The sequence below is a fragment of the Dipteris shenzhenensis genome, chromosome 15 (genome assembly GCF_047967505.1).
Source record: "Dipteris shenzhenensis isolate YYH24624 ecotype China chromosome 15, Dip_SZ_1.0, whole genome shotgun sequence".
Lineage (NCBI taxonomy): Eukaryota > Viridiplantae > Streptophyta > Polypodiopsida > Gleicheniales > Dipteridaceae > Dipteris > Dipteris shenzhenensis.
The window spans coordinates 5,255,226-5,281,420 of record NC_141610.1 but is presented as its reverse complement, the minus strand read 5'-3'; the positions used below and the strand labels follow the sequence as shown (position 1 = coordinate 5,281,420).

Genomic DNA, 26,195 nt, shown 5'->3' with positions numbered 1-26,195 from the left:
TGATCACCAGACAGCTCCTCCCGGGAGATGAGACGTGGCTAGGGCAGTTCACACCCCGTGGCATTCCTTTGGTGGTTGTAGGCCTTTTCTCGGACTCCTCGATTCACTTCTTCTCCGTCGCCGATGATAGCCGTCTCCAGAGCAGAGAGGCCGTGATCGACCCCCAGCTTCCCTGGCAGCGCCTTCGCATCATAGGGCTGCAAGGGAAAACGTGGCATATAGACCCCCTGATTATGCAGGACCAGGACTGTAGACTCTGGATTTGGGAGGGCCGCTCCTTGACAGAGGTGGAGTGGGACCCAGGGGAGTGGCGGTGGCCACCACTGGAGACCTCAGAGAACCCTACCCCCTTCTTCTCATACAGTGCGCATACTAGTAGGCGTGCTCTTGGGGCTCTCCAGCGCAGGCTACCCACACAAGCACATAGTTGGTATGCCCAAGGGATATCTCTGGTTTTTCTTCGCACATTCTGGAAGACTCTTTGGGCAAGCTGGCGGCCGAGGAAGATCTCTTACTTTCTTTGGATGGTGGCCCACAAGGGGCTACCAGTTGGCAGCTGGCTGAGGCAGATGGGGCAGGAGGGGCATTGCCAGATGTGTTTTCAGGAGAAGTCCCTGAAGCATTGCCTTTGGAGTTGCTCGCATGCTCAGATAGTGTGGAAGGGAGTCATGGGGATCTTAGCGAGGGCTGCACCCGAGCTAGGACCGGTCACTTGGGGAGCCGTTTGCTAGTGCAGCACCGAGATGGGACATCACTTGGCTTATGAGTTCTCTAGGCAGGATCCAGTTTTCTTCATCACGCAGGCCACGTGGGCATACATGGATAGCTTCCCTTGGCATCTGACAGAGACAGATGCAGGAGCGATGACTCGGCACCCAGTTTGGGAGATCATAGGGAGTATTGTAGGCTGGCATGTCTGGACTTCCAGATGTGCGCAGACCTTAGGAGATCAGGCTTCTTCTGCTACCCAGACCCTAGCGGACATTTGGAGCACGATCATTCACACGCTCAAGGGTCAGTGGGATCAAATTCAGGGGGAGTCCCGGGTAGGGAAGGAGAAGAGACGGCGCTTCCTTCACGACTGGGACCATCGAGAGCTGTTCTTCCAGCACTCTGCTCAGAGTCTTCAGTGGCATTACTCCCCCCCACCGTGGCTGTTTGTCCACACTCCGATGATTATGCCCTGAGAGGCTTGTAATTAGTATTTTGTTACCACGGGCTGTATCCGTTTTGTGATTGCAGCCCGCTGGCCTTTAGGCCCTCTTGTACTCTCGTTTTCAAGCAATATAACTAGCACTACTTTTTGCGCAAAAAAATAAAATAAAATTCTTGTGTGTTTCCACTATTTCATCATAGCATGCTCAATTTTCAACCCACAAGCCGTTTGCACAATCAAGGACCTTACAAGTGCATTATTTTTCCCACCCATGAAAATGATTTCTATCAAATATGAAAGAAACGGCCAAGAGCCAAGAACTCAAAGCTTAGATACATGATGCAGAGCATGAAAAAAGTGGTAAAGTGCCACTGAAAATATCTGAGAATATGCAAATGTTGGAAGAAACCAAGGATGTGGCTGAAGAGTGCCACACCATGCCAATAAGAGACACGTAGAAGAAAGGACACCTTGCAAGGGCAATTCTTTTTTTTAGGGGCAAAAAAGAGACTTCTATTAAGTATTAAAGAAAACCATTAGAGCAAGCTCCATACGGGAATACGGAATACACCATGCAATGCATGAAAAGCTCGAGAGCCAAAAAGAAAGAATTGGGGCTGATAGTGCCATCTCAATCCGGTAGCAACCTCCTAGAAAAAGGGAGAACCCCTCCAAACTCGAAGAAATACAGTCCTCCTAGAAGAGGCTGCTTGTAAAGGGCCCTGCATGCTAGCCCATATGGCTATCAAAGTGTGAACCGTGTCACTCCAAATACCCATGAACACCTGTGATGGGTGTATCTGGGTGTCATCCAAGGCCTCTATGCATCTAGCTCTCCAAATGTGCCAAGAGGAAATGCTAGCCAAAATCTCCCAAGAGGTGCCCACTAAAACATGTGAAGCTCTGAAAGGAATATGTGGTACATCCTGAAGAGAGCAGGGCTCTATCACCTGTCGGCGGATCGAGAGTGCCCAAGAAGAAGGCTCGCCCTCATAAAACACCTGGGGCCCAGTAAGAGATAACCATGCGACCGAGCCCCAAGTCATGAAGAAAGGGGAAGTATGAAAAATGCTGAGTATCCGAGCAACTCCTTTCCAAACAATTCTCACTTGATTGCAGTCCCAAAGGCAATGTCGCACTGGCTCCTTCGTAGAATGACAGCGAGGGCAAGTGGGATCAGCCCCAAATCGTGATCTCCACAAGTTAACTGCAATCCCTCCATGAATAGAAAGCCAAAAGAAAAGAGTGATCTTTCTATTTCTGAGGGATTTCCAGAGCCTCCTCCAGAAATTCCTACGCAAATCTGCGGTGATGAAGAAGCTATCCCAATGGGGGACTCTGGAGGGAATCCAACCTCTACTGCTCAGCTGAAATCTCCTGGCATTACCAACCGTGAAACAAAAGAAGTGAATCCCTCTCTCTCGGTGCCCATGATCTATCCACTCCCACTCTCCTGGGTCCCACTGCAAGCACCTGATAGATGCACCTCCATATAACCACAACCTCCAGGATCCCAGGGCCAAGAGCAGAGAGTCAGGGTTTAAGTACCACTGCAAGCCCGCTCCATGGTCCACAAAACCAGCAATCCTGACAGGCTGAAAGGCAACCTCTAGAAGAATATCATCCGTGGATCTAGAGAGTATACCTCCATCCCCAACGTCAAAGACCAGTGCATCTCCCCCGAAACCTCGAAGAGCGATCACCTGTAGAGGAACTGTTGTCCTCGAAAAAGCTCCCATCCAAGTGGTGGAAGTAATAGGCATCTCAACTGTCCAATCCACCGGGATGGCTGCATCTATCTGTTGAATCCTGCATGCTACCCCTCTGAGGTGACTCACGGACTCTAGCCTCTGATCCTCAGGTAGCTTGATAAAATCCTTCCAAGTGCCTAATGTGTAGGTGGGGCCTCTCTCCCATCCAGACCATTGCATATAATGGGAAGTGCCCAGAGGTCTGCCATGCTCATCAAGTATACTATCGTTCCAAATGATTGGCTGCCTATCAATCTCTTCAAGGGTAGAGGGCGGAACCCTTCGAAGAGTGTTCCTGAAGCTCCCCCAAGCTTTGAGGATGGCAGTCATGAGAGGAGAGATAGGAGACCTGAGAGAGGCAGAAGTAAAAACCCAGCGAGGGCTGTCCACCCAGTCATCTCCTAAGGTAGGTGTGCAAGCCTGAATGTGTCCAAAAAAGAAATCCTTCCAAGGTTCCTGCCCATGCATGAGTCCCCTCACCACCACCTTACAAAGCAATGCCCTGCACTGCAAGTCCGGGTCAATGATATTAAGGCCCCCTTCCCAAGTAGGGAGAATAATGGTCTCCCAGGCCACCCTCGCTGCAACATCTGCCGTGTCATCAAGTCCACTTCATAAAAAATTCATGACTGGTCTAATGAGTTGAGTGATGCAATCCCTAGACCGGCACCAGCAAGAACACACAAGCCAGGCGGTGGCCAAGAGAACCTGGTTCACTACCACAACTCTAGAGGCAAGGGAGGCAGTCAATAGAGCGAGCGAGCCCAAAAAAGCGAGCGACAATTAGTTGAAGTGGTTGGAAAATCAAGCAAGAAAAGAAAGAATCTAAGTTTTTTATAAAATAATTGCTTGAAGTACAAAGTATTCAAAAAGGTGGTTATGTGTCACAAAATTTATATTCTGATGCACACAAGTTTTTTAGATGGTGTAAAAAGGCATGATAGTCATCTAAATCATGCCTTGTCATTTGATTTGATATGTAACATTATGCCATTTATATTTGATAATCAAAGGATGCAGGGATGTTAAAAACTCATCTTTTGGGCCAAAACAATCAAATGTTGACATCTAGCCAAAATATAGGGATGTGAAAATGTCCTCTTTTGGGCCAAAACAGGGAGCGCGTTAACGCGCTCCCTGTTTTGGCCCAAAAGAGGACATTTTCACATTAACGCGCTCCCTGTTTTGGCCCAAAAGAGGACATTTTCACATCCCTATATTTTGGCTTAACGCGCTCCCTGTTTTGGCCCAAAAGAGGACATTTTCACATCCTTGTATCTTTTGATTTACAAGTCCAAACGGAGTCATGTTACATATCAAATCAAATGGAAAGGCATACTTTAGATGATTATCATGTCTTTGTGCACCATCTAGTAAACTTTAATGCACCAAAATATGAATTTGTGGTCAATTTGCTGCATTGGTAAGATTAGTGGGAGGTAAGAATAAATCATTAGGGAAGGATATTTTTGCAGTAACAAAGAAACATGGGTTTTGTTCCAAGAGTGAACAGAGTTAAAAAAGTGAAGCATTTACATATGCATAGAATCTAGACAGAGTTAAAAAAGCGAAGCATTTACATATGCATGGAATCTAGACTAATCCATGCAAGGAGTCCTTGGAAAGATGATCTCAATTACTCTAGTGGAAAGAGAGAACTTGATTGCAGTAGGGTTTGTCTTTGATACAAACAATGACTTGGAAATTAAACATACAAACTGTCTCATGGATGATGTGAAATTAGTGTTAATGGCTTTAAAGTTATATGCATGTTTAACCTTCTAGCATTGAGGGAACATATGCACTTTTGAATAAGTTATTATTTTTTGCTACTAAAATGGGGGATTTATAAATCTTTTATTGTTTTTGATCGCTCACTTTTTTTGGCTCGCTCGCTTTTTGTCGCTCGCTTTTTGGTAATCCTCGAGGCAAGGTCGAGTTTGGCTAACCTCCAAAAAAGGAGCTTTTTCCTTATACTTTCTAGTACTGGGGCAAACTGCTGTGCTGGAGAGATGCCCAATCCTACCTGGCATCCCAAATATCTGACAGGAACACCTCTCTGAATCCAAGAAAAGCCAAAGTCAACTCCTCAGCCTGGAGTGTCCTCATCACTGATCCAAAAGCCAAAGGATTTATGCCAATTAATGTGTGCCCCTACAGCTGAGCAAAAAAAATCCAAGGCTGTCCAGAAAGAATTAAGTGACTGCGAAGAGGCCTCAATAAAAATAGCAGTGTCATCAGCCAACTCATAGTCAAAAAGCTCCTGCTCCTGTCTCAAGGGCAATCTCAACCCATAAAGCTCAGCCTGAGATCTAAGGAAGATACTCATAGCTTCTGCCACAAAGAGAAAGAGAAAGGGGGCTAAAGGGCATCCTTGACGAACTGATCTGGAAATCTGAAACTTGTCACCCCTTACCCCTCCAATCAAAACCTGGCTGTGGGCTGATCTGTAAAGGGAGGCCACCCCTCTAATCCATGCATCTGAAAATCCAAACCGTAGAAGAGTGCCCTCAAGAAAACCTGTGTTGGTAAAGCGTGCATCAAGTCAGCATATCATCTCTGGTATGACCAACACATGTGTTCCTGAAGAAAAAGCATGTCTAGGGAACCACCTGAAACACCTAGATGGAGCTGATTCCTGATCAGCTGTCTACGACAATGATGAGGGATGCCGTCCAATCCCTGTATATTCCAATTGGCTATCCTCATTGGCGGGAGGATTAGATGCTCAAAACTATAAAATTGTTAGCACAATATGTGTGAGACACATGTAAATTGATGTGAAACTACTCGAAGATACCACATATATGGAAAATGCTTGCACTTTTTTGTTGCAAGTCAATTTCAGATGCCTCTACGTTTAACATGAACAAAAAGGCCTCTTTAGGAGCTCCAAACTGGAGAATACATGCTGAGGATTTTACCTATGTGCAGCTTTAGGGTCCATACATGTGGATTTGGCCTCTTCTAGGTGACTTTCCCTGCTTCTGTAGCTGCAAAAGGCCTCAGCTATGCAAAAATGCAACAAAACAATGAGGAATTCAAGGTATGGGCCAAAACCTGTGATAAACATTTCTAATTTTGCAGGAGGAGTCTTGGAACGCTGGAATTTCACAAGCCCTTGATGCATGCAAGCTCCATTTGTTGGCCGCTCCACTCAAAGATAGAAAAATGAGCTGTATGCTAGCTTTCTTCTTAGCCATAGCTCGAGAATGCCTCCTATGCATTTTGATACCAATGGAGTGGATAAATGAAAAGCGGAAAAAAACCATTCTTCATTGATTGAACTTTTATAATTGGAGAGTCAACATATCCATGTGTGTGTGAAAGCTACACAAAAGACACACGCCATAATTTATGTTGTGCAAAATAGGGTTTCCACAACCCTAGATGATATTGTGAGCCAAAAAAAGTTATAGTCCCATTACTTAGACAAGCTGAAATATCATCCTTATGAACCTTGTGTGTACACATAGCTTTTCCATCTCAGATATGATTTGAAGGTGCCCCCAATAAATCGGACACTTGTGACATGGTAAGGGGTTTTTTGGAGGGTTATTACAGGACAATTGTCTAATATGAGGCTCGAATGTGGTTTAATCCTGTGCAAGAAGGTCTGATCAGCCTTGAAGTCAATTTTTTTCATTCTTTAAGAAGAAATATAAAAAAACCATCACCTTTGTACTTAAAATGTCTTTTTTCTTTTCTTGATCTATGTTTGTAAACTCAAAAGTGAAGAAATGCTAGAGTTCCAATAATGTTTCTGCTGAGTTTCCTATAGTGTACCTCTTTAACCTGTGTTTTTTTTCCGCATGTGCGCAGTATGGATGAGATAGATGCAGCATGTAGGGATGCATGGAATGGGTTGCCATCTCAAAGACCCTTGATCGAAATGACAATACCATCTGCTCTTGACATAACAATATCTCCTCCAGGCATTTCCTTACACTTTTGTCCTCTCCATTCCTTTTGCCAACTCATGGTTTTATAACTTAATACTCAGCCATGTTCAGCTCTTGGGAAGGAATCACATCTCTTTTATTACATTGGGGACCTACGTGGCACATGGATGAGAAAAAGACCTACACATACAAATCAGATTGTGACTTATGTATTAGACTGTTCTGTGAGTAAAGCATGCAAGCTAAAACATAAAGCTTTTTCCATATGAGAAAAGGAACTGCCAAGTTGGGGAAATAAAATATTCACTTGCTTACGATATACAAATCAGTAGGCCTCCAAGAATTCTACATGTAGAATGTTCAGACCTTGTTGTTTATCATCATAGCAAGATCTCTTCAATGAGGTTGATTTAGGCCTTGAATTTTGAATTTTGAAAGCATGACCAAAGATTAAATCTGTTTAAGAGTGAAGATTGTCAATGCAGGACAGCATGTCATTAATCTGTTTGTTCAGTACTCGCCTTATGAACTGAAGACGGGAAGCTGGCAAGATTCATGTATCAGGGTAAGCATATGCTAGCTCTTTCAATTTATCGTAGTCAGTCCTTATTTTTATATTTACAGTGCAAGGTATGCATGTGAGCTTTGGGCCTGTCTATTTCTTTATGTCAAGCAATCCCTTTTCTTTTCCCCCAAAAAAAAGGACTTCTATTAATAAAACAGCCTATAAGGGTCTAAGAAATATCTTCTCTGAGCAAACAAGAGATAAACCAAGGCAGAAGGTGCCAGTTCCAATGCATAAAAGGCATCCGGAATCCTGATACTGGCAAAGCGTCCTCTCAATTGGGGCTTAGAAACTGTCAAAACCACCGGAAAATGATTAGAGATGGAAACACCTTGTGCATACCGAGCCACCTATATCCAATACCCAATCATCAACATAAAATCTATCAAAATGCATGCATGAATAGGCGTGCGCATTCTCCTATTTGACCACGATATAAAAGTGTTTGAGCGGGAATGTGAAAGGCATCATCAAACCACACATCTATGCCCTTGAATTGAAAAAGGAAGGCATCCTAGGCTACTCTCTCTAGAGAGTGAATGCCAGCCTCTCTACCTCCCTTATTAGAAGGCAACTCCAACAAGTTGAAGTCCCCTCCAATGACCCATGAATCTGCAATGGGGGCCCATGAGAGAAGCTCATTTCATAAAAGGACACGATCCTCTCTATTGTTGGGAGCATAAAGATTGAGAAAACCAACCTTACATCCCCCAATCAAAAGAATGATCCACTATGCTCTAGAGGGTATGATGATACCATGTCCAACTACCAAGGAAAGTAAGAATCTGAAACTGAAATACAAGTTTCTTCCCTAGTGCCTAAAGTAGACGACCAAAAGGTGTAACCAGAAAGTAGTGTACCTGACTTTGCATAATCTCTGGCATCCAACTTGTGTTCCATGATAAAAAGAATGTCAATAGATCCACCAAAGACACCTGGATGAAGCTAATTACGAATCACTTGCTTGCAGTATTGATGAGGCGCACTACCTAGGCCATGTATGTTCGAGCTGACAATTCTCATTGGTAGCTCCCACACATCATTTCTTACTTTCCTATTCCTTCTAAGCCTCTTATACATTTTATGGTGAATGAGTGGAAATCTCTCAAAGGCGATATTTCATTTGTATACATCGTTTCTGAAACCACAGCAAGAAAAAATGCCATAGCATATATATATATCTGAAATACCTCTATTGCAAGACTCCATGATGATGCTAAGTTGCCAATAGCTAAACCATCTAGCTATCACAATGTCTCTGTAGTGGTGCTGAGCATAGCAACCTGTGGTAGCTCTAGCTTTGAAGTCACTGCATGTGAGTATGATCCGTGCTGTGAAGTTGTCCATAAGTGGGTGTAGGCCATTCTATGGGCTATCCATAGGTGCCACTCATTCCTTGTAAAGTGCCTTGTAGGCCTAGTTACAATCAATTAGGTCGGTTGGTACGGTTAGTACATGTACCACTTAGGATAGTTAGGACACTTAGTCCAGTCAGGGCATTTAGCCCTATTGTGAGCCTCCACTCTCAGTTTTGCAGCAATTCATTACAACATCTCGTTTTTTGTCTTCTCACCTCCATTTTTGAGCTTCCATTGCTTCCCATAGCCTACAATGATATCAGAGCAGGTTAGGATTTCACCCTCTAGCCATTTCTAGCCACCCGGAGTCCTCTTGGAGCTGTTTGGCAGCCCATTCTTCTACTGGTCGGCTCATTTCCCTAAACATCTTCACACGTGTGAACATTGGAGGCTTCTCCAACCACACATCCCCTAAAGAATTATCGAATAAAAGTCGAGTTGTTTTTACCTAGTTGTTCAATTGAAAACACTTCCCGTGGTAGAGCTTACCGGCTGGGCTTACCAGCTTTAGGAGGATCTAGACCTTTGCTCTTTGTAAAAGGTGCTACCCCGGCAACTGACAAACGGGAAAGACTGCTACAGCTATTGATACCATTCCGAACTAGAAACCAATCCATGCACAGGGCACAAACTCCCAGCATTTCAAAGTTTATTAACTGCCAAAACAACGGCTGAGGAAAAAGCCCCTTGCGAGAGGCCAACCACAGTTAGTGGGTTAGTGTGGTTTTGTCACTTGGACAAAACCACCTCCACTCTTGTATCTTTCCATCTTATCTATTGCACACTCTACGTTTTTCTCACCAGCTCTTTTGCTTCCTGCTTGTCTATTCATCCTTCGCATCTCTATGGGAATTTTCGGTCATAATAACATGAAAAATATGGATTGCAAACTCAGCAAGCTGCTGCTCCTCCCCGCTCCCTTGCTGCACCCTCTCCCTCAGCCTGTCCCTCCCTCTCTCCCTTGCCCTCAGCCCCTCCCTCTCCCTCAGCCCCTCCCTCCCTTCTCCTCCTCTCCTTCAGCCGACCCCCTTCCAGCCCGCTCCCTCTCCTCCCCCTCTCAGCCTGCTCCTCCGCCCCCTTCCTGCCTGCTTCCCCACCCCCTCCCTGCCTGCTCCCCTGCCCCCTCCCTGCCTCTCTGCCCCCTCCCTGCCTCTCAGCCCGCCCCCTGCTCCCCCACCCCCTCCCTGCCTCTCCGCCCCCTCCCTGCCTGCTCCCCCGCCCCCTCCCTGCATCTCCGCCCCCTCTCTGCCTCTCAGCCCGCCCCCTCCTCTCCCTCTCTTCCCCCTTCCCTTCACACCCCGCTCCCTCTCCTCCCCCTCTCAGCCTGCTCCTCTGCCCCCTCCCTGCCTGCTTCTCCGCCCCCTCCCTGCCTCTCAGCCTGCCCCTTCCTCTCCCTCTCCTCTCCCTCTCAGCCTACACCGCCCCTTCCCTGCCCCTCCCTGCCCCTCCCTCTCCTTCCTCTCCCTCTCCTCTCCCTATCAGCCTGCCCCCTCCTTGCCCCTCAGCCCGCCCCCTTCCTGCCTCTCCTTCCTCTCCCTTTCCTCTCCCTAGCCTGCCCCCTCCCCTTCAGCCTCTCAGCCTCTCCCCTTTACCCCTCCCCTCCTCGCCCCTTCCCCCCGCTCCCTCCTCACCTCCTTTCCCTGTTTTCTACCCCCCTATCTCCCGCAGCTTTTTTTTGGAGCGGAAGGAGCCTTCAAATTGTCAGAGTCGGCCTCCTCACCTCGATTGGCGATGGATCTCCGTCAGCCAATCCTACTCCACCTCCACCGGCTGCAAAAACTATTACCTTTTCTAAAGACAAGTTGCAGCAGCTCAAGAAGGATGTAGGGATTGAATGCTCTACCACGTTGCTAGCACGCATCTTCGGGTCTCACCCCTCCAGATCCCAAGCCAGAGATTGGATGCTTGCGGCTCTCCCCCCAGACCTCACTCCACGATTGTTAGATGTTCGTCTTCTGGGACGAGGTTTTTTCCAGGTTGTTTTTGACACTCCAGAGGCTGCGAGCACTGTGCTCAAGGTTGAGTTTTTACACCTAGGACACAGGAAGATCTTCTTTGAAGCCTTTCATATTGGTTTCGACCCAGTGGAGGCAGATAAGGAAATCTTTTCGCTCTTCATCAGATTCCCCGGGCTTTCCCAAGTTTACCATCGACTTCTTTCTGTTATTGGGGAGCATTTTGGCGCAGTTGCTGAGATCCCACCTCTCCCTAGGTTGCCATTGACTGCAGCAGAGGCAACCAAGGCTGATGGGGTACCTAGAGTTAGGGTCCTCTCTAAGGATCCTAACCTCAAGAAGGATCATGTTATGATCCAGCGCCCGGATGGTTCCTTTTTTCGCTAGAGAGTAGAGATTTCAGGCAGACAGGACCAGTGCAGGATATGCAGGACCATTGGACACTTTGCCAGGGATTGGCCCAGGAAGAAGAAAAGGCCCAAGAAGCCCTTTGGTACAGCTACCGCCCCATGGCCTCGACAGGGAGGTGGTATAGGTCCAGCACTTGCTCCTCGGCCTCGACAGAGGGGTGGTACAGGTCCAGCACCTGCTCCTCGACCTTCGCATGGCGGTCCTCCTCAGGATGGTGGTGGTACAGGTCCAGCACCTGCTCCTCGGCCTCGACACGGGGTGGTACATGTCCATCACCTGCTCCTCAACCCCCACCTACCTCAGGGGCACACGACGCTCTCTAATGGGTTCCGGCACGTGTGCAGATCCCTCCTTTAGTTCACGAAGATACATTAGTGGACTCTGCTTCACCTCGAGTTGTCCCTCCAATCTCACCTCGCATAGTCCGAGACACTGAAGCTTCGACCTCCTCCCCGGTTGCAACTTCTTCCCTAGATCCAGCGGTGCCAAACGCTCTTCTTGAGGCAGTAGAGGTCTCCGCCGCTGGGCAGACACAGGATAGAGAGCGGTCCTCACTTTCTCCCTTGGATAGGGGGAAGGGGATGGTTTACACTATTGATCCTCTTCCCTCAGAAGGGATCCTTCGCACTCCGGTGTCTGGCTTGCTTCACAGGAACTCGTTTTCAGCCCTGGCAGATGGTTCAGATTTCCCAGAGGAGGAGTTTGTGCCCGCTACTTTTGGGGAGCCAGTGATTGGGTTTCCTGTTGACAGGGCTTCTTCTTCAGGTGGCAGGGTTCTTTCCCCTGTTGATTTTCCGCCACTTGGTTCCATTCCTCCCTCCTCGAGCAGGAGGTCTTCCCCTGTTGAGGGGTTTGTTTCCGCCACTAGGTCGGGTAAGGTATTCCACTCTACATCCTCTGGTCGATGAGGATTATTAGTTGGAACATACAGGGCCTAGGTGGCATCCCACATCGCCGCCGTAGACAGCTGATCCAGGATCAACTTCATCCAGATGTTACTGGGGGTTCCATTGATATCTTATTTATTCAAGAGCACAAGCTGGATTCTAGAGATTGTGCCAAGTCAGGCAAGTTGCTTTCTAGCCATACTTTTTGGTCGCCTGCCTTGGGCACCAGGGGGGGCACTTCCATTTCAGTTTCACAGTCGGTTCTCCCCTTAGTTGTTGGACACGGAGTCATTATTCCCTCTAGAGCTCAGTGGATTATTCTTTTGATTGGAGGGTGTAAGGTTGGTTTCCTTAACCTGTATGCCTCCAACATTAGAGGGGAACGTGTCCTTATGTGGAAGAGTTTGCTCTCCTGGGCCCCCATTGTGGATTCATGGGTGATTGGAGGTGACTTTAACATGGTCGAGTTACTGTCAGACGAAAAAGGGGGTAGAGAAGGCGGACTTCACTCTTTGGAGAGAGCAGCTTGGGATGCCTTCTTTTTTCACTTCTGTGGCAGAGATACTTGGTGGGATGATGCCTTTCTTATTCAGCCACAGTCTCTTCTGTTCTCTTGGTCGAACAGAAGGCAGCAGATGCCTAATCATGCATACAATGACAGATTCTATGTAGATGACTGGGCACTAGACAGAGGTGGATCGGTATGCATTGCTGTTGGGGTTTCCACTTCAGACCACTTTCCTGTTGTGCTGGCTATCTCAGAGCCTCACTTGAGAGGCCAGTCTGCCAGCATCAGGATTCCAGATGCCTTTTACACAGAGGAGGACCTTACAGAGGCAGCCCTGCAGATTTGGGTTTCTCATGTCCAGGGTGGGTAGCCATATCCATCACATGTAGCCGCTGCCCTTTCTGGTATTAGCGACTTCTCAGGAGACGAGATCTTCTCAGACGTGAGATTGGTGTTCGCTAGCAGTTGGCAGCTTTGCAGAGGGAAGAGCAGAAATGGCCTTCAGATGCTTGGATTCAGGAGCGCCTTGCTACAGCAAGGGCTCATCAGCAGTTATTGGTTGATCAGAGAGCAGAGTATGCCTTTCATGCACGGGAGTCCTTCTGGATTCAGATGGGTGGTAGAGTCAATAAACACTTTTTCTCTACTCTTGGCCCTAGACATAGTAGAGAGAGTGTATCCTAGCTTATTGACTCACATGGGGTTTTACAGACAGAGCTTGATGATGTCTTACGCATAGCTTGAGATTTCTATGCCACCCTTCTTACTGCTGATCCTGAGACACATGATAGAGAGGATCCTAGACATGCTATTTGGCAGAGCATCCCTGTGTTGGTGAATCCGGGTATGCATGTTCTACTCGATGCACCTTTCACCAACACAGTGTTCAGGACTGCACTTTCAGCCCTTCACAAGGGCAAGTGCCCAGGTTCAGATGGCCTCACCCCGTCTTTTTTCATTGCATTTTGGGATATGATTGGAGACTATATTACTTCAGCCCTGCAGGCCATTTGGGACTCTGGCGAGATGCCTGGGTCGCTTACAAAGGGTCTCATCCACCTTATCCCAAAAGGAGGTTGCAGAAATTTAGTGTCCCAGTGGAGGCCTATCACACTTCTGGGGACTTGCTACAAGATTCTGGCCAAGGCTATCAGCCTCCGATTGTAGCCCCTTCTCCCTGATCTTATTCATGACACTCAGACGGGATTTGTGCATGGCAGAAGCATTTTTTATAACATTTTCTCTTTCTGGGAAGCTTCAGAGTGGGCCATGCAGAGTGGCCAAAATCTTGCCATTCTACTTTTGGATTTTGAGAAAGCTTATGACAGAGTAGATTGGGGTTTTTTGGAGGGCACCCTTCTACGCTTTGGCTTTACTGATGCTTGGATCAGAGGTGTTTCCTCTTTGTACAGATCAGCCCACAGCCAGGTACTTATTGGTGGGGTAAGGGGTGAGAGATTTCAGATTTTGAGATCAGTCCGTCAGGGATGCCCCCTTGCTCCTTTCCTTTTTTTGTTCGTGGCCGAAGCTATGAGTATCTATGTTAGATCTCAAGCTGACATCTTTGGGCTGAGACTTCCCATCAGAAGGAAAGAGGAGCTACTTAAAAGTTGACAGTGAGTTGGCAGATGACACAGCAGTTTACTTGGATGCCACTCCACAGACGCTCACTTCTTTCAGGATAGCATTGGATTTATTTTTCTTGGCGGCAAGGGCGTAGATAAATTGGCATAAATCCAATGGCTTTTGGATCAGTGATGAGGACACTCCAGTTTGGGGGCTTGACATAGGATTCACTTGGGTTCAGAGGGGTGAGCCTATTAGGTATTTGGGCTGCCAGGTCGGCTTGGATATTTCTACCACGCAACAGTTTGCTCTTGTTTTGGAGAGCATCAGAAGGAAGCTACTTTTTTGGAGCTCAGCCAAGCTGGATCTTGCCTCTAGAGTTGTGGTGGTCAACCAGGTCCTCTTGGCCACGGCCTGGTTTGTTTGTTCATGCTGGTGCCGTTCTAGGGACTGCATCATTCAGCTCAGAAGACCGATCATAAACTTTCTCTAGAGTAGGCTTGATGGCACAGCAGATGCCTTAGCCAGGGTGGCTTGGGAGACCCTCATCCTCCCTACTTAGGAAGGGGGTCTCAATATTATTGATCTAGATTTACAGTGCAGAGCTTTACTTTGCAAGATGGTGGTGCGGGGACTTATGCCAGGGCAGGAACCGTGGAAGGACTTTCTTATCAGCAGCATACAGAGGTGCACACCTTCTTCAGGAGGAGACTGGATGAGCAGTGTTAGGTGTATCTTCACCATAGCACACCTCAGATCACCTTCGTCCCCTCTCATGGTTGCCATTCTGAAAGCTTGAGCCAGTTTCAGAAGCACTCTTGGGAGGATTCCTCCTTCCTCTCGGGAAGAGATTGATAGGCAACCCATCATGTGGAATGACAGTATTTTAGATGATCTTGGCAGACCACTGGGTGCCTCACTGTACATGCAGTGGTCCAGGTGGGAGAGGGGACCTGCATCATCTATGGGGTCTTGGAAAGCTTTCCGCAGGCTTCCAGAGGAGACCAAATCAAGGTTGACATGACATCTCAGAGGGAGTGCAGGGAGGATCTTGCAGATTGAGGCAGCCCTTCCAGAGGTTTGGGTAGACACAGATGATATGCCACTCACTTCCTCCACTTGGGCAGGTACTTTTACGAGAGGCGGTATTCCGCTTCAAGTTTTGGCCTTTCGAGATGCACAGGAGGATGCTTTGGTTTTTAGTGTCCAGGATGGTGTCAGATTGCTCATGTCCACAGAGGACATCTTGCTTGAGTTTGCTTTTCAGCCTATCAGGGTTGTAGGTCTTTTGGTGCAGGGATCAGATTCAGAGTGGTTCCTAGACCCAGACCCCCGGCTACTCTCCACCGAGTCTTGGAGGCTCTGGCTCTATGGGGGAGTTCCCATCAGGTATTTGCAGTGGGACCCCAGAGAGTGGGAGTGGATTGACGCAAGGCATCGAGAGAAGAGCATCCCCTTCTTTCGTTACACGGTCAGTAATGCCAGGAGATATCAGCTCAGTAGTAGAGGTTGGAGATCTTCTAGAGTTCCTCATTGGGAGACTTTTGATATCACTGCGGATCTACAGAGGTGCTTCTGGAAGAGACTCTGGAAATCCCACAGGAATAGAAAGATCACTATCTTCTTTTGGCTTTCTATCCATGGTGGGATTGCAGTGAACCTTTGGAGGTCCAGGTTCGGAGCCGACCCTACTTACCCTCGATGCCTCTCTGCTTCAGAGACTATTCAACATTGCTTATGGGATTGCAGACAGGCGAGGATGATTTGGATGGGGGTAGCCAGGATTTTCAGTCACTTTGCCCACTCCCCATTTTTTATGACATGGGGCTGAGTGGCTTGGCTTTCTCTTACAGGACCTCAAGTTTTCTATGAGAGATTTGACTCCTCTCGGGCCATTTCGGTTCGACGTCATCGGACTGAGTCCTGTTCATTGGATGTGCTACCACACCTTCCTTTTACAGCTGTACATGCCTCTGTGGAGATTCTAGCGAGCATAGCATCCTGGCATATCTGGAGAGCCAGATGCACAGAGGCTTTGGAGGGTACTCAGGTTCATCCTTCGCACACATTGGCTAGTATCTGGACAGACACCGTACATACTTCGATGGCCGTATGGACGGGTATGCAGGGAGACTCCCGTGCAGCCTCAGCTAGGAGGGCTTCTTTCTTCAGGGAATGGAAGGATTCTCCTTTCTTCTGTGAGACTACTACAGGGTTGAGATGGCACTTTCAGCCTCAGCCTTGGTTGTTTTCCACCTCACTATGAGGGGGTTTTTTATTTATCCTCATGATTTCATGATGTATTCCGCTTTGAGCTTGCTCTCGCGGGTTTTTTCTCTTACTTAATAGAAGTCTCTTTCTTTAAAAAATATGGATTGCGACTGTGTGGCATCCTCCCAAGCGAAAACTTGTTGTATGCATCCAGCTCTGAAAATGATCGTGAGAACAAAGCCACCACTATAGACTCGAGCTGCTGCTCCTCCCCGCTCCCTTGCTGCACCCTCTCCCTCAGCCCGTCCCTCCCTCTCTCACTTGCCCTCAGCCCCTCCCTCCCTCCTCCTCCTCCCCTTCAGCCCGCCCCCTTCCAGCCCTTCAGCCCGCTCCCTCTCCTCCCCCTCTCAGCCTGCTCCTCCCCCTCCTTGCCTGCTCCCGCGCCCCCTCCCTGCCTCTCCGCCCCCTCCCTGCCTTTCAGCCTGCCCCCTCCTCTCCCTCTCCTCCCCCTTCCCTTCACCCCCCGCTCCCTCTCCTCCCCCTCTCAGCCTGCTCCTCCGCCCCCTCCCTGCCTACTCCTCCGCCCTCTCCCTGCCTCTCAGCCCGCCCCTTCCTCTCCCTCTCCTCTCCCTCTCAGCCTGCTCAGCCCCCTCCCTGCCCCTCCGTGCCCCTCCCTCTCCTTCCTCTCCCTCTCCTCTCCCTCTCAGCCCACCCTCTCCTTGCCCCTCACCTCTCCTTCCTCTCCCTCTCCTCTCCCTAGCCTGCCTCCTCCCTCCCTCTCAGCCTGCCCCCTCCCCTTCAGCCTCTCAGCCTCTCCCCTTTACCCCTCCCCTCCTCGCCCCTTCCCCCGCTCCCTTCTCACCTCCCTTCCCTGTTTTCTACCCCCCTATCCCCCGCAGCTTGTTTTGGAGCGGAAGGAGCCTCCAAATTGTCAGAGTCGTCCTCCTCACCTCGATTGGCGATGGATACTCCGTCAGCCAATCCTACTCCACCTCCACCGGCCGCGAAAACTATTACCTTTTCTAAAGACGAGTTGCATCAGCTCAAGGAGGATGTAGAGATTGAATGCTCTACCACGTTGCTAGCATGCATCTTCGGGTCTCACCCCTCCAGATCCCAAGCCAGAGATTGGATGCTTGCGGCTCTCCCCCCAGACCTCACTCCACGATTGTTAGATGTTCGTCTTCTGGGACGAGGTTTTTTCCAGGTTGTTTTTGACACTCCAGAGGCTGCGAGCACTGTGCTCAAGGCTGAGTTTTTACACGTGGGACACAAGAACATCTTCTTTGAAGCCTTTCATATTGGTTTCGACCCAGTGGAGGCAGATAAGGAAATCTTTTCGCTTTTTATCAGATTCCCCGGGCTTCCCCAGGTTTACCATAGAGTTCTTTCTGTTATTGGGGAGCATTTTGGCACAGTTGCTGAGATCCCACCCCTCCCTGGGTTGCCATTGACTGTAGCAGAGGCAACCAAGGCTGATGGTGTACCTAGAGTTAGGGTCCTCTGTAAGGATCCTAACCTCAAGATGGATCATGTTATGATCCAGCACCCGGATGGTTCCTTTTTTCGCCAGAGAGTAGAGATTTCAGGCAGGCAAGACCAGTGCAGGATATGCAGGACCATTGGACACTTTGCCAGGGATTGCCCCAGGAAGAAGAAAAGGCCCAAGAAGCCCTCTGGTACAGCTACCGTCCCATGGCCTCGTCAGGGGGGACAGGGGGGTGGTATAGATCTAGCACTTGCTCCTCGGTCTCGACAGACGGGTGGTACAGGCCCAGCACCTGCTCCTCGTCCTTTGCTTGGCGGTCCTCCTCAGGATGGTGGTGGTACAGGTCCAGCATCTGCTCCTCGGCCTCGACAGGGGGGTGGTACAGGTCCAGCTCCTGCTCCTCGACCCCCACCTACCTCAGGGGCACACGACGCTCTCCAGTGGGTTTCGGCACGTGTGGAGATCCCTCCTTCAGTTCACGAGGATACATTAGTGGACTCTGCTTCACCTCGAGCTGTCCCTCTAGTCTCACCTCGCACAGTCCGAGACCCTGAAGCTTCGACCTCCTCCCCAGTTGCAGCTTCTTCCCTAGATCCAGCGGTGCCAGACGCTCTTCTTGAGGCAGTAGAGGTCTCCGCGGCTGGGCAGACACAGGATAGAGAGCAGTCCTCACTTCCTCCCTTGGATAGGGGGAAGGGGATGGTTTACACTATTGATCCTCTTCCCTCAGAAGGGATCCTTCGCACTTCGGTGTCTGGCTTGCTTCACAGGAACTCGTTTTCAGCCCTGGCAGATGGTTCAGATTTCCCAGAGGAGGAGTTTGTGCCCGCTACTTTTGGGGAGCCAGTGATTGGGTTTCTGTTGACAGGGCTTCTTCTTCATGTGGCAGGGTTCTTTCCCCTGCTGATTTTCCACCACTTGGTTCCATTCCTCCCTCCTCGAGCAGGAGGTCTTCCCCTGTTGAGGGGTTTGTTTCTGCCACTAGGTCAGGTAAGGTGTTCCACTCTACATCAACCTGTCGATGAGGACTATTAGTTGGAACATACAGGGCCTAGGCGGCGTCCCACATCGCCGCCATAGACAGCTGATCTGGGATCAGCTTCATCCAGGTGTTACTGGGGGTTCCATTGATATCTTATTTATTCAAGAGCACAAACTGGATTCTAGAGATTGTGCCAAGTCAGGCAAGTTGCTTTCTGGCCATACTTTTTGGTCGCCTGCCTTGGGCACCAAGGGGGGGCACTTCTATTTCAGTTTCACAGTCGGTTCTCCCCTTAGTTGTTGGACACGGAGTTATTATTCCCTCTAGAGCTCAGTGGATTATTCCTTTAATTGGAGGGCGTAAGGTTGGTTTCCTTAACCTGTATGCCGCCAACATTAGAGGGGAACATGTCCTTATGTGGAAGACTTTGCTCTCCTGGGCCCCCATTGTGGACTCATGGGTGATTGGAGATGACTTTAACATGGTCGAGTTACTATCAGACAAAAAAGGGGGTAGAGAAGGCGGACTTCACTCTTTGGAGAGAGCAGCTTGGGATGCATTCCTTTTTCACTTCTGTGGCAGAGATACTTGGTGGGATGATGCCTTTCTTATTCAGCCACAGTCCCTCCTATTTTCTTGGTCGAACAGGAAGGCAGCAGATGCCTATTCATGCACGCATTGATAGATTCTATGTAGATGATTGGGCACTAGACAGAGGTGGATCGGTATGCATTGCTGCTGGGGTTTCCACTTCAGACCACTTTCCTGTTGTGCTGGCTATCTCAGAGCCTCACTTGAGAGGCCGGTCTGCCAGCATCAGGATTCCAGATGCCTTTTACACAGAGGAGAACCTTACAGAGGCAGCCCTGCAGATATGGGTTTCTTATGTCCAGCGTGGGCAGCCATATCCATCACATGTAGCCGCTGCCCTTTTTGGTATTAGCGACTTCTACCACTCAGTTGCTTGTACTAGGAGACGAGATATTCTCATACGTGAGATTGTGTTCGCAAGCAGTTGGCAGCTTTGCAGACGGGAGAGCAGAAACGGCCTTCAGATGCTTGGATTCAAGAGCGCCTTGCTACAGCAAGGGCTCATCAGCAGTTATTGCTTGATCAGAGAGCAGAGTATGCCTTTCATGCACGGGAGTCCTTCTGGATTCAGATGGGTGGTAGAGTCAATAAACACTTTTTCTCTACTCTTGGCCCTAGATCCTTTTGGATTCGACCGAGTAGAGGACATGCAGATGACATCTCTCTTCATCAAATTTCTGGGTCTGCCCCAAGTGTAACATCAGCTCCTTGCCATGATTAGAGCTACTTTTGGAGTGGTCACTTAGATCCCCCTCTCCCTAGATTACCCTCTTCAAGAGCAAAGGCGATCAGATTGGATGGGGTTCCTAGAGTTAGGGTCATTGTCTCTAATCCTAACATTTCTAATGATCATGTCATGCTCCAGAGCCCGGATGGCTCTCTGTTTTGGTAGAGAGTTTAGATCGCAAGTAGGCAGGACTAGTGTCGGATATGCGGGGTATTGGGGAATTCTTCTAGAGACTGCCCAAAAAAGAAGAAAACACATACGAAAGAAACCGGTGCAGCCCCCTCTCATACTTGAGAAAGTGTCTCTGCAGCACCGCCTTGTCGTCCGACTCCAATTATCTATTTCGCGCCAGGTGCCCCTCGCTAGGTTCAGGTTAGTGTCAGGACCCTACCACACTCTGATCAGGAGAGGCCCTCTCACATACCAAACCCTGCACCTATGGGGGCCTCGGACATTGTAGTTCTAATCGCGACCTCTCAGCTTGTGGCCAGTGCATGTCTATCAAACAGACACACGTCAGGTTCCGGTTACAACTCCTGCTCTTCTACCACCTATAGATCAAGAGGGGCCCTCCCTAGCCCCAAACCTCTCCCCTGTTGGGGCTTCTTCGGTCTTCGTCGTGAGTAGTGATGCTCTTGTCTCCTCTGAGGTTGCGGCCAATGTTTCTCCATGTTTCAGCCCTAGATAAGGCCAGTGTTGGGGTCCTTGCAGATCTTCCTCTTGGTCTTGGTTCTCATTCAAGCAGACCCCCTCCTCGGTTACTTCTCCATTCATTGATAGAGGAAAGGGAGTTGCTATTGCCTCTTCACCCTTCTTGAGTGAGGGGATTTTACGCACTCCAGAGCCAAGCTTGTTTCAAAGGAACTCATTTTTTGCTTGGAGGATTTTGGTGATGAGAAGTCTGTGCCCTCTAGTTTTGGTGAGCCAGTCATTAGTAATCCTTTTGATAGGCGTCTCCTTTGGAATTTTCTCCTCTTTCTACTTATGGCAGGAGGTCTCTTTCCCAGGAGAGGGTTTCCACCACTAGCTTGGGAAGGTGTTCCACCCTGCTTCAAATCGCATCGGCGGATCATGCCAATAGGAGTCAGACCAATGGTGCATCAAAGCTACCAGTTGGTTGGAGAAGGAGAGACATTCAAGTTGATGGAGAAACATGAACAGGTGTCAAAGAGTGCATGTGCAATCGTGCAGAAGAATAAGCTGAAAGATGGCTCCGACAAGAAAACTGCAATTCCATGAGAGGTTGTATAAAGTGGCAGAAAGAAAGAAAGATATTTAACGTCCTCGAAAGACCGTGGGTCTATGGGACAAAATACACAAACCAAAAAACTACAGCATCAGTTAGAGACTGAGAGTCTATGGGGGAGTACAACAACTCAGCCCCAGATTATTATAATAGCATAACATAACTACATTCAGGTATTAAATAAGAGTGATCTAAATAACATCAGTTTAAGACTGAGAGTCCTTGGGTTTAGGTTTGAAATCTCTTATCACTGCTTGCCCATCTCGGTAGACCACCCATTTACCTTCCTTCCTTGCTTCTTTCACTTTGATGAGTTCATTTGTCCGTTGTTTGAGTTGAGTCATAGTGAGCTCTTCAGATATCCAAATCCTAGTACCTTTCAGCTTGTTGGTTTGTCTAAGGATCTTGACCCTTGAGCTTTTTTCCTTTGAAGTAAATCTGTGCCTGGTTACCCTTTCGAGTGATGAAGCTTATGTCAAAGTTACTTCCTGATTGGCAGAGAAGCGGAGCTTATTCTGAGCCATCTCGGGTCAGAACCACTGTGCCAATAGGGAAGCAGCCCGCTTTAACAGAGTAGAGATACATTCAAGGAGGAACATCATGCAGGATCATTTTGATACAAAGACAGGGAGATAGAATGAGACACGGGGAGAGTGAGAGGCCACACCAAGTAGAGGTTGAGGTGCAAGATTGAGCTATGAGCTAAGAAAAGTTGTAACAGAGCCATACTTCACAGGCCTTGCATCTTCTTGTCCAACCCTGCATTCAATTGTACTCTCTTGTCTTGTCATTGTTTGTCTACAATGTTCTATTAATTGTCTTTTTTGGTTTACTTAAAGTGTGCTTGCACGGTACTTGTATAAGTGCAAGGTTCTCCTCCTCAAAAAGCACCATAGCCGCTGGTTCAATATTAGTTTGTGCGCATTCCATGGTATATGCATTTTACCTACTATTGCCCCAAGTTTCAAGTATTTTTCAATTCTACTTTTGCAGAAAGCCTTTGCGGATGTGTGTTTCAACACAATAGAAGACTATGCTCCAGGTTTCACATCCTCAATAATTGACTATGAAATGTTGGCCCCTCCGGACCTTGAAAGGGTATTTGGTCTTACAGGTTTGTGAAAGCAGCAGTGGAACATAAAATGTAGCCTAGTTTGTCGCTTACATTTCCTTTTTGCAAAAAATGCAGCTGCAATAAATTGTGTTGCTTAAAATACAAGGACAACGTTTTGTATATTTTCCTCAGTTTTGTAATGTGTATCCATAGGTGGCAATATTTTTCATGGTGCAATGGGTACTGATGGTATATTTCTCTTGCGACCAGTCAAGGGCTGGTATGAATTTTCTATGCAACCTCTTATACCTTCATAAAATTTGTTATTATTCAAGGGTATCATTATCTTTCTTTCCTCCTTTTTAGCTTATTGCTGACATAGCCACCCAAGAAGAGGATGGGCTAACCTACATTCTTGAGTAATGGTTGAGAATTGACGCTTCAAGACTTGGAGATCAACCATATCCTATGCAAATACAATGCACTTGATTACGAGTACATCGAAGGTCATCAGAGTGTCAACACAGTCTACAATGCAAAAAGGAATGCACTTGACTTCAAGTAAATCAAAGGTCATCAGAGTGTCAACACAGTCTACAATGCAAAAAGCAATGCACTTGACCACAAGTACATTGAAGGTCATCAGAGTGTCAACAATACGTGACCAAGTCAAATTTCAATGCAACACCCACAGCCATCCCCATTTCTTTTCCGTTCATCCAATTTCCCCTTTGTCCCTTCAATAGCAAGTCTGTTTGGAGATAACTAAGAGCCTAGCATCTTGCCACACAAAGAAGGCTCTGTCTCTTAAGGTTAGGAGCAGCACATGTTGCTGCAAAGTAATTGGCTGCTCGATAGACCTCATACACCTGCTCAGAGGACAAAAAGGTGATATAGTATTCTAGGCTTAATTCAGGCAAAAATAACCTACTGTATTATACAACACTCCTCCAATGCCTGGACATTAAATTTTACTGGAACTGGAAGCATCAATCAGCCTTTAGACAAATTGCATGATCCATGGTGTTTCCATGCTAGTAGAGTCAACTCTCATCTGTAGATACACAAGAGAGACCTTCCTATTATGAGTCTGTCAGGGATGTCTTCTTGCCCCTTTTTTTGGTTTGTAGCTAAGGCCATGGACTAATACCTCAACTCCAGTCTTGTTGATCCCTAGCTCTTGCTTTGGTAAGACTCTAGGCTCATGGATGATACTACTTTGCATATAGAGGGGAGCCTCTTTAATTCAATGTGAGTTCACAAGCTTCAGTCTATTATCTTTAACCTATTAACCACAGACATGAGGGGGGAGAAGAGCTTGCCACGTGGCACAAAGAAGGAGCTCTTGGATGGAGTCTTAGAGAGGGGAGGAGGTGGAAAGACAAGAGGCATGCTTTGAGTGGGGAGGAGGTGGAAAAACAAGAGGTAGCTTTGGGTGGAAGGAGGAGATAGAAGGTCAATGGAATGGAGGAGATGGAAGTTAATCTTTGGGAGGAAGGAGGAGATGGAAGGTCAATGGAATGAAAGGAGAAGATGGAAGGTCTCAGAGCCATGGGTTAAGACTTAGCCAAAATTTCAAAAGACAATCCAGGTTTTTGACGATCGACAGCAACGCATCATGACTAAATGAAATCTTGAAGAGGACGTAAAGTGAATTGATTAGCAATTTAAGAACCAATCAATGCATGTGCCAAAAGGAGCTTTGAGTGTTTAAAGTTTTGGCCTTGGCCATTTCTCAATTACTTTTTGGTTGATCTATTTCCTTGATTCTAGCAAATCTTTGCCCATGCAAAGCACGGGTTCAATACTCGTTCCTTAGTATTAGGAGGACAGGTCAACTAGCACAAGTCCTTTGGTTTCTGTCACAGCCTTGGATGGATGCCTGGCATAGGGAACTGATCATAAAGGACAGATCTTGATGTCTTTCCTATGTGAGGCAGAAATTGAAAGTTCGACACAATTGTAGGTCCCCGATGTATTGGAAAGCATCACAAACCACTTGAAGGGAGCACCGCAAAGCTTTCTAGCTATCCATCTTTGGTGATGAATTCTGTCATTTTAGCTAAAGCATGGTATGTGGCTTCTTGTTGGTGCTTTACAAAAGATGCACAGTTGAAACCTCCTACAAGAGGTTTTGATGCGACCCTATGATTGTTTCCATAGGCAGAAAGGGGTTGGGATCATTGACCCAAGGATAGCCGCATTCCTGTTGAGCAAGCTTATTGTTCTAGACATTAGGATGGGAGTCATGGAAGCAGTTTCTACAGCATGGAGACCTCAACAATACTTTTGAGGTGTGGAGGAACATGCACGAAACCCCATAGGTGCATCATGCTTAGAGGCTTCCGACCTATAATAAAGCATCCTCTACAAGACTACTTCTGGTACATAAGACATTGTGATTCAGGCGAATACCTGTATCTAGTTTTGCTCACAATGGAACAGGTCAAGCCATCCATGGAGACTCTATAGTTATGGATTTAAGCTTTTGTTTTGGTATACTATTCCTAGGACTTGGTGATTTGGAGCTGTCACAGTGTACCATTTTTAATTCCTATCAAAATGAATAGACAGCATGTCAGTGTGCTTCCTTGTGAAATCTTATAAGACATATATCCTCTCAGGTCCTTATATTGTTCTGATTTAGTGCGAAAGATCTCTACAGCCCGAAATGAGAAACTTAAAATCGATGATTGAACAATCCTCTACACGTGTGATTTAGGCTATACCTGTTCATAGTTTTGCTCACAACTGAACAGGCTTAGACATCTACTGAGACTTTATGGTAATGGATTTCAACTTTCTAGCTTGGTGATACTATTTCAAGGATTTGTTGATGTGGAGCTGTTACAATGCACATCTTTTATTCTCATTAAATTATTTCTTAATAATGTTCTGATAAGGTTAATACTGTGCAGGTCTGGGTATCGAACTCCTATAAAGGGTCTCTACATGTGTGGAGCAGGTTCTCACCCAGGAGGGGGCGTAACTGGAGCTCCAGGGCGGAATGCTGCATGTGTGGTGGTGCAAGACATTGCTGCTCTTGATTCTACTTGAAGCACCTAATAAATCTGGCATCCCATCCATTCATTGAAGGTGGCAGTATTTTCTTTAAGTATCTTGTAGTGGTGGATCCCATTTAGGTCAAATTAACTACCAAATATAGTAAAGAACAATAAATCTTTCACAGATGTCAGCGCCTAACAAACTTTTAGACAAATATGTCAACCCTGACTTCCTTTAAATCTTTGTAGCTTGGGTGCTGAATAGTATAAAGATATTTCAAGAGGTTGTTTGGCTGCAATGGATATTTCCCTTAATGATGATGTTTCAGTTAGTTGAGCTGTAAAAATCATATGGTTAATGTAATAATAGAGATAGTAGTATATGAAGGGAAGGATGGGTGTGCAGAAAGCAGAGCAGTTAGAGGTATATGAACCAAACAGAAAGGCGAGGACAGTTGTTGTCTCATTTTGTTAAGGATACCAGAAAACTTCTAATTTAAAGACCAGATACTTGCTGTTGAATTTTCTAAAAGTTCCTCTGGTGAAGGAAAACTTTGTAGATATGGTTTGTCGGCAACATATGATCTAAAACCCATACAATGTCCAATTTTATACTGCATCATTATGACTCTCAAACGTGAAAAGCTTGAATGCTAAATTGATAAGCAAGTCTGATCACTGTAACTGCTCAGAATATTTAGAAAGCCTCTAATTAATATGAATCAGAAACTCAGATGAGAGGTTTTTTTTGCTTTTGACCGACTAACATCGTAACATAATCCTGTGCCTTAGCATGCCTCCAACCTCATCCAGGAGATGTGGCCTCAGTTT

At 47.3% G+C, this 26,195-nt stretch overlaps 1 protein-coding gene across 1 annotated transcript in view; it reads left to right on the top strand.

The window, feature by feature from the left end:
• The window catches only part of LOC147893243 (FAD/NAD(P)-binding oxidoreductase family protein), a 160,343-nt gene extending 134,499 nt beyond the window's left edge, over window positions 1–25,844 (top strand). Inside the window, exons 13-17 of the mRNA XM_087385847.1 lie at window positions 6,730–6,842; window positions 7,295–7,374; window positions 22,299–22,419; window positions 22,573–22,639; window positions 25,278–25,844. Coding sequence (XP_087241973.1) covers window positions 6,730–6,842; window positions 7,295–7,374; window positions 22,299–22,419; window positions 22,573–22,639; window positions 25,278–25,416 — 520 coding nt within the window. The 3' untranslated portion in view covers window positions 25,417–25,844. The remainder of the gene's footprint in view (window positions 1–6,729; window positions 6,843–7,294; window positions 7,375–22,298; window positions 22,420–22,572; window positions 22,640–25,277) is intronic.
• Window positions 25,845–26,195: the final 351 nt, after the last annotated feature.